This window comes from Brassica napus, chromosome C9 (assembly GCF_020379485.1).
Source record: "Brassica napus cultivar Da-Ae chromosome C9, Da-Ae, whole genome shotgun sequence".
In the NCBI taxonomy this organism is placed as follows: Eukaryota; Viridiplantae; Streptophyta; class Magnoliopsida; order Brassicales; family Brassicaceae; genus Brassica; species Brassica napus.
In genome coordinates, this window is record NC_063452.1 from 15,213,368 (window position 1) to 15,222,049 (window position 8,682).

General features: G+C 38.7%; 2 protein-coding genes across 3 annotated transcripts; both read left to right on the forward strand.

Moving 5' to 3' along the window:
• The first annotated feature begins 1,029 nt into the window (after positions 1–1,029).
• On the forward strand, positions 1,030–4,345 carry LOC106391174 (G-type lectin S-receptor-like serine/threonine-protein kinase SD1-29). The gene is made up of 7 exons (XM_022709859.2): positions 1,030–2,571; positions 2,662–2,772; positions 2,859–3,028; positions 3,105–3,315; positions 3,395–3,632; positions 3,717–3,867; positions 3,952–4,345. Exons 1-7 carry the CDS (start codon positions 1,248–1,250, stop codon positions 4,255–4,257), a joined length of 2,511 nt encoding a protein of 836 aa, XP_022565580.2. The 5' UTR covers positions 1,030–1,247; the 3' UTR covers positions 4,258–4,345.
• A 265-nt stretch (positions 4,346–4,610) lies between these two features.
• On the forward strand, positions 4,611–8,682 carry LOC106391172 (G-type lectin S-receptor-like serine/threonine-protein kinase At1g61370). Of its 2 annotated transcripts, XM_013831766.3 has the most exons (9): positions 4,611–4,852; positions 4,970–5,126; positions 5,721–6,929; positions 7,010–7,126; positions 7,202–7,362; positions 7,454–7,664; positions 7,746–7,983; positions 8,067–8,217; positions 8,319–8,682. In XM_013831766.3, exons 2-9 carry the CDS (start codon positions 5,036–5,038, stop codon positions 8,610–8,612), a joined length of 2,472 nt encoding a protein of 823 aa, XP_013687220.2. In that variant the 5' UTR covers positions 4,611–4,852; positions 4,970–5,035; the 3' UTR covers positions 8,613–8,682. The 2 variants fall into 2 exon arrangements, with proteins under 2 accessions (XP_013687220.2, XP_048626038.1); XM_048770081.1 differs by lacking the exons at positions 8,067–8,217; positions 8,319–8,682 and having other exon boundaries at positions 7,746–7,799; positions 7,868–7,948.

The following is an 8,682-nucleotide window of genomic DNA, read 5'->3' on the forward strand; positions in this document are numbered from 1 at the left end:
TCTTTCTGAGTATTCAATATTTTGAGGTTAGAGAGAGAGAGAGAGAGATATGAGTTGAAGATAAGTTAAGGGCAGTATTGTCTTTTACACATTAATTAATGTGGTATTTATGAAAATTCCCTTTGATTGATGGTAAAGTTGAATAGTGGTATCAAGAAAAGTGTATAAGTAAAATTTTCTCTATATTTTTCTGAGGTAATGGTGTTTTTAGTAAGAAAAATAAACTGTGAATGTTATTTAATTGATGTGAATATACTTTAAAAAAATTGCCAACTCACAATAATACTAGGAACAATATTTTACTTCAAAAAATATTAGAAAAAAATCTTAAACACATTAGCTTACTACAAAAGAAGTTTATCAAGAAAATAAATAACAAAGCAACACCTAAAATGTTAAACTAGATGAGCTTCCAATCTAAAACAAATTGGTAATAAGTGGAGTGACTCATCTATCTTATATATTACTAAATATTTCTTCTAACTACCGATGTATGACACTTTGTGTCTAATATAAAACTACCGCCATCAGTTTTTAATAGATATATTTTATTTTTAGCATTTTTAAGGTCATCTTAAACTTTTTAAAAATTTAGAACAGAATTTAGGCTACACTATCTGCGCGACAAAAACCTAGTTGTCTTTAATAGTTAATATAAAAAAATAACTATTTTTTCAAGCATCTTGACTCAGTGGTGTCGTTTCCTCTTACGTTCTTGGGCATTTATGCTGCGGCTGGTCAAAGTCTACAACTTAAGGTCCCGCCACATCGCAGTTACTTTGAATGCTAGATCGTTCTTTTAGTCGCCGATGTCGGCTACAAACACATGCACATATTGTTTCAACTGTCATGTCTTCCAATATTTGATTAAATGGTTGAACTAGATGCACGGTTTAATAGGCCGGTTCACCACGAGTGGAGGTGATATTTAAAGCCCATAAAGATATTAACTTGCACGTTCTTCTTGGAGATTTTCAAAAACTCCTAACTTGTTTGCTGTGTAAAAAGTTGACTTAGGTGTACCTCGACTAAAAGGAGAGGGTGAAAGCTTTCATTTAAAGGTAAATACTACACGTTAACTTCTTTGTGGACAGTAAGATGGGCGCAATTTCCAGCTCTGTATTTGTTTTTTCCTTTTTTATTTGACTTTCTTTTTATTGGTTGAATATGAATTTTCATTGACTTACACGTCATTACGTTATATTTTAGTGCTTATTATATTCAAAGCAACAGTCTGAACAAAGAAGATGCACATGAAGTTTTGCTTATCTTTTCACAGAAAAAATAGTAAAACACTAGAGAAGATGGGTATGGTTTTATTTGCTTGCTCTTTCTTACTAACCATATTCACAACTTGTGTTTATGCAGCTATAAACTCATCAAGCCCTTTGTCAATAGGACAGACTCTGAGCTCCCCTGGTGGGTTCTATGAGTTAGGCTTCTTCAGTCCTAACAATACTGGGAATCAGTATGTTGGGATCTGGTTCAAGAAAATCGTTCCTCGGGTAATTGTCTGGGTCGCTAACAGAGATAAACCAGTTACAAGCTCTGCAGCAAATCTCACCATCAGCAGAAACGGGAACCTGATCATAGTTGATGAGAAACAAGTTGTGATTTGGTCAACAGGAGAGGCTTCTTTCACATCAAGCAGATCTCATGCCGAGCTTTTAGACACCGGAAACCTTGTTGTGATTGATGATGTCTCAAGAACAACTGTATGGGAAAGCTTTGAGAATCTTGGTAATACTATGCTGCCTCAGTCAACGCTGATGTATGATCTTTCCAATGACAAGAAGCGGGAACTGACTTCATGGAAAAGTTACAGTGATCCTTCACTTGGGAAATTTTCTCTGGAGATTACATCGCAAGTCCCTTTACAAGGCCTCATAAGAAGAGGCTCAGTGCCTTACTGGAGAACTGGTCCATGGGCGAAAACAAGGTTCACTGGCTTCCCACAGTTTGATGAAACATATGTAAGTCCATTCAGCGTTGTCCAGGATCTAGCAACCGGCACAGGATCTTTCTCTTACTCCACTTTAAGAAACTTTAATCTATCCTATCTTACCCTAACGCCAGAGGGGAACATGGAGATTTATTGGGATCAAGGCCAAAAATGGATGCATCACCTTACAGAACCAGAACACTCATGTGATATATACGGTACTTGTGGTCCTTTTGGTTTGTGTGTGAGATCTAGTACCCCGAGGTGCATATGCTTGAAAGGGTTTGTTCCAAAGAAAGATGTGGAATGGAGGAAAGGGAACTGGACTAGTGGGTGTGTGAGACGTACACAGCTATCTTGTCAGGTTAAATCTTCTACTAAAACACAAGGCAGAGACACAGACATCTTCTATCGTATGACTAATGTAAAGACTCCAGATCTGCACCAGTTTGCAAGCTTTCTTGATGCAGACATGTGTTACCAGGGCTGTCTAGGAAATTGTTCTTGTACAGCCTTTGCCTATATAAGTGGGATTGGATGCTTAGTGTGGAATGGGAAGCTAGTAGACACAGTTCAGTTTATGTCCAATGGAGAAACTATCTCCATTCGTCTTGCCAGTTCGGAATTGGGTAGGACTGAAACACATTTCTTCTAGAGTTTAATGTTTTGTAACAGCATGGCTTAGAGTTTCTTGTTTTTTTTTTGGTTAAATATCTCAGCTGGTAGCCATAGAACCAAGATTATAATAGCTACTACTGCTTGTCTTTCGATTTTCGCTATATTGGTCTTTACCGCATTTATGTTCTGGAGATACAGAGCCAAACAAAAAGGTTAGACACTGCAAAACTTAGCACAAATACTTTGGATGCTAAACTGCTAGATATCAAGCACTAGCTAATACATTTGTTTCTTGTAGAACCAACTCCTGTCGGCATCAACACTTCACAAAATGCATGGAAGAATGATTTCGAACCACAAGATATCTCAGGTGTAAATTTCTTTGAGATGCATACCATAAGAACTGCCACTGATAATTTCAGTTCCTCAAATAAACTTGGTCAAGGTGGATTTGGTCCAGTGTACAAGGTATGTGACATTCTATTTTATTTGCTTCTTCTTTTTGTTCTGCTGTATATATATCTATCTGAAACTGTTCTTCCAGGGAAAGCTGCTAGATGGGAAGGAAATAGCGGCTAAGCGCCTTTCAAGTAGCTCTGATCAGGGTACAGGAGAGTTCTTGAATGAAATAAGACTAATCTCAAAACTACAACATAGGAACTTGGTTCGGTTATTGGGGTACTGTATCGAAGGAGAAGAGAAGCTACTTATTTATGAGTTTATGGTGAACAAAAGCCTTGATATATTCCTCTTTGGTATGTTCTTTTATTCCATTTAACTCCTTCCATCTTATGCTAATATAGTCACTAACCTATTTTATACTATTGCCTATAGATTCAACTCTAAAGCTAGAGATTGATTGGGCAAAGAGATTTGATATCATTCAAGGTATTGCACGTGGACTTCTCTATCTCCACCGTGACTCGCGCCTTAGGGTCATTCACCGAGATCTAAAGGTTAGCAACATTCTTCTGGACGAGAAGATGAAACCAAAAATATCGGATTTCGGATTGGCTAGGATGTTTCAGGGAACACAATATCAGGACAACACTCGAAGAGTTGTAGGAACTCTGTAAGAATCTCTCTTTACAACAACATGGTTAACAAGGATTCATACTCATAATCATATACACTAAACTATTTGATGTTATCACAGAGGATATATGTCTCCTGAGTACGCATGGGCAGGGTTGTTCTCCGAGAAGTCAGACATCTATAGCCTCGGAGTTCTCATGTTAGAAATCATCAGCGGCAAAAAGATTTCAAGGTTCAGCTTTGGAGATGGGAGCAAAGGCCTTCTTGCATACGTAAGTGACATATGTTACTGTGATTGATTGATTTGATTATCATTTAAGTATAGACATGAAAAATGTATTCTTCAATGTATTCAGGCCTGGGAGTCTTGGTGCGAGACCGGGGGAGCGGATCTTCTTGATCAAGATCTTACTGACTCGTGCAACATATACGAAGTTGCGAGATGTGTTCAGATTGGTCTTCTATGTGTTCAACATGAAGCCTCGGACAGACCCAACACTCTTCAAGTACTGTCCATGATTACTTCAACAACAGATCTACCAACACCAAAGCAGCCTATATTTGCGGCGCAAACTCTAAACGATGTGTTCACGTCAGAGTCTGAGTCTAAACATATTTTCTCTGTCAATGACTTAACACAATCTGTAATCCAAGGACGATAAGTATATATATACTTCACTATGTATAGATTCATGAACCAAATATTATTGAGATATTGCAAAAGTGAATTAAACTCATTGTTACAAAACTTAGCTTACAACTCCGTGAATCAAAAGAGCATGGTCTCTGATACGTACCACTTGTTAAGGATTTGTTCTTCAATCATGTCGGTCTAAAAACAGAGTCGATCTAACAAACCCTAACGTCCGCATGTGCTGAAAACGTGTAACCGCAAACCCTCTGATGCACCTAGAGTCTTCTACTCCTTTTAAACTTAGTCTAACCTTCTGGCTCTTCCAGTGTGTATTCTTCTTTCTCATTCTTTCCTTTCTTAGCTAATCTCCAAATTGGATCACATTCTCTTGCGTCTCTCAGCACTGATGTTCTCGCTTTAAAGTCGTCGACTTTGACTTTGATGTATTTAAACCCAGATGGTGTGGGACACTACTATATAGGTTTCAGGTCCGACCACATTAGCAAGGCTTGGAATTTGTATGTCTTCAGACGTCTGGATTACGCTCTGTAAGTGTTCGGTGAAATGCCTCAACGAGATGCAATGTTTCAAGGGTGATGCTTTAGATACGCACAGCGTTTCAGGTTAGCTCTTAGTATATATATTCAAGATTTTGAGATCTCACCACTTTTATAACAACATTTTCAGATCTCACTTTCTTTATTGCTGTTAAATACAAATGTTTCGTTGGCTCAAAACAGGTGTATATTGTTTTGTGGAGCTGTGGAAGTTTATAATCACAATATATTGTGTAAAAAATGCAATGAATGAGATGTCAATTTTCAAAGTCTTGGCCCTGGGGACCAATAGTGGAAGCCGCCCCTCAAAAGTCGTACCTCCATTATTGTGAATCTTCAGGTAATACTCATCATCCGAGTTCCATTGCTTACGCTTTCAGGATTTTTAAACAACTTGGTATTGGTCTTTTATTTTAAAACCGATGAATCTACTACTCAACTTTAGCTGCAACAAGTAGAAGATATGGAATGTGAATACTTTGTTTATCATGGGATTGGTTAGATGAAAAGTAGTTGTTGATTATTCAAAGTTATCTCTGCTCAAGCAACATGGAATATACATAAAATCTCTAATAAACTAATGAAAAATAGACACACTTTTTGTTTTATTTAATGTGAATGGAGAGATAGTGATTCTACAGGTCAATGTGGTCTATGATTTGTCTTTTTTAAACTGCGGTCTAGAGGGCTTATTATAATAATTTAAAATATATAAAATAAGTTAGCCTCCATGGATGCATCCAAGAGGCTTCGTATCTGGTAAGATGCACACGAAGGAAGTTTGTTCTGTTATCGACTTTATGCAGACAAGCTTTTTGTCATAAATTGAAATCTTTAGAAGAGCTCTTGTATATCATTATGAGAAAGATTGATATTTTATTCTTTTCTTTCTTCCTCTTCTTGCTGTTCAAATTCTCAAGTTATGGCTATGCAGCTATCACCAAAGCAAATCCTTTGTCAATAGGACAAACTCTAAGCTCTCCTGATGGATCTTACGAGTTTGGGTTCTTCAGTCCTAACAATACTCGGAATCAGTATGTTGGTGTCTGGTTCAAGAACATCACTCCTCAGGTCGTTGTCTGGGTGGGTAACAGAGATAAGCCAGTCACAAAAACACCGGCCAATCTCACTCTCAGCACCAATGGGAGCCTTGTCTTGCTCGAGGGAGAAGAACAAGATCTCATTTGGTCCATAGGAGAAACTTTCTCATCTAACGAACTCCGCGGTGAGCTTTTAGACAATGGCAATTTCGTCCTGGTCGATGCAGTTTCCGGAAGAATCTTATGGCAAAGCTTTGAGCATCTCGGTGATACTATGCTACCTCAATCATCTGTGATGTATAATGTTCCTAATAACAACAAACGTGTGTTGTCTTCCTGGAAAAGCCCCACAGATCCTTCACCTGGAGAGTTCATAGCTGAGCTTACCACACAGCTGCCTCCACAAGGGTTTGTAATGAGAGGAACAAGACCCTACTGGAGAGGCGGTCCATGGGCGAGGGAAAGGTTCACCGGCACACCGGAGATGGATGACTCACATATAAGCCAGTTCAGCGTTTCTCAAGATGCAGCAGCCGGCACAGGCTTTTTGACTTATTCATTACAAAAAAACTCTAACTTGTCGTACACTACGCTGACACCAGAGGGATCGTTGAAGATTCGTTGGCACGATGGCTCTGGTTGGGTTACTGACTTTGAGGCACCAGTAAGCTCGTGTGATGTTTACAATACATGTGGGCCTTATGGGCTTTGTGTGAGATCTAATCCTCCAAAGTGTGAATGCTTGAAAGGGTTTATACCAAGATCAGATGAGGAGTGGAATAGAAGGAACTGGACTAGTGGTTGTGTGAGAAGAACAGACTTGTCTTGTCGTGTGAACTCTTCTGTAACAACAACAACACAAGGCAATGGTGCAGACGTCTTCGACGTTGTTGCAAATGTAAAGCCTCCGGATTTTTATGAGTATCTAAGCTTGATCAATGCTGAGGAGTGTAGCCAGCGTTGTCTTGGAAACTGTTCTTGCATGGCATTTTCCTTCGTTGATCAGATTGGATGCTTGGTGTGGTACCGTGAGCTTGTCGATGTGATGCAGTTTTCTGCTGGAGGAGAAGTTCTTTCAATCCGTCTTGCAAGTTCTGAGTTGGGTAGGAAATGAAACAAAACATAAGTATTGTTCTTTGTACTTCATGTTCTTGCTTCTTTACTCTTCTGGTGAATCTTTCAGGAGGAAGCAATCGAACCAAGATTATTGTGGCTAGCGCTGTCAGCGTTTGTGTTTTCATGATCATGGTTTTAGCCTCTTACTGGTTCTGGCGGAGGAGACACAAAGCAAAACAAAATGGTGAGTCTCTGTGATGCTTAGTTGCCTTCTTTCTCTGTTTTTTTTGAAGTACTGACACTTGGATGTTTTACATAGGTTCAACTCCTACAACAATGGAGACTTCAGAAGATGCATGGAAGGAAGAACTGAAACAACAAGATGTATACTTCTTTGACATGCAAACAATACTAGCAATCACTGATAACTTCAGCATCGAAAAGAAGCTTGGTCAAGGTGGCTTTGGTCCAGTTTATAAAGTAAGATTTAATTTTCTTTCCTCTGCTAATATTCAAATTGTACATGATCATCCTTGTTCACTTGACTGATTATCTCTGACTTTGCTTAAAGGGAAAGCTGCAAGATGGGAAGGAAATAGCTATAAAAAGGCTTTCTAGCAGTTCCGGACAGGGCAAACAGGAGTTCATGAATGAGATAGTACTCATCTCTAAGCTCCAACATAGAAACTTGGTTCGGCTTATGGGATGCTGCATCGAAGGAGAGGAAAAGCTTTTGATTTATGAGTTCTTGGTGAACAAAAGCCTCAACACCTTTATCTTTGGTCTGTCCCTTTGCATCTTTCCTATTCTTTTCATCATATTATGCTCTTTTGCTCACTAAAATTTTCATTTAATTTGACTAGATTCGACGAAAAAGCTTGAGCTTGATTGGCCCAAGCGGTTCGAAATCATTCAAGGTATTGCTTGTGGACTACTCTATCTTCACCGTGACTCATGTCTCAGGGTTGTGCACCGTGATTTGAAGGTCAGCAACATCCTTTTGGATGAGGAAATGAACCCAAAAATATCAGATTTTGGATTAGCTCGGATGTTTCAAGGAACACAACACCAAGCCAACACTCGCAGGGTTGTTGGAACTCTGTACGTATCTGCCTCCCCTACACATCTATAACAAATCTCAATCAAAGCCTTTACTTAGTATAATTGTATGCCAAAATGAACAGAGGATACATGTCTCCAGAGTATGCATGGACAGGAATGTTCTCTGAGAAATCAGACATCTATGCATTTGGAGTTCTTCTACTGGAAATCATAACGGGAAAGAGGATCTCCAGTTTCACCATTGGAGAGGAAGGCAAGAGTCTTCTTGAATATGTAAGCAAGATTACATTCTCTATGCTTCTTGAGTTTATATTATTGGATTTAAATGTTTCAAGATTCTTATATATGCTTGTGTGTTCTATCAAATTGTTAAGACATGGGATTGTTGGAGAGAAAGTGGTGGAGCGGATCTATTGGATCAAGATATATCCAGTTCAGGTTCTGATACGGAAGTAGCGAGATGTGTTCAGATTGGTTTGCTGTGTATTCAACAGCAAGCGTTGGATAGACCCAACATTGCTCAAGTCATGTCAATGCTTACTACAGAAATGGATCTTCCTGAACCAAAACAACCGGTTTTCGCATTGCAGATCCAAGAGAGTGATTCAGATTCCAAGACTATGTATTCTGTGAATGAGATAACACAAACAGCCATATTTGGTCGGTAAAAATGCATAGCTTTTTGCAAATGGAAATTGTTGTAAAGGTATTTGATGTTAATATAAACTAATTCTGAGA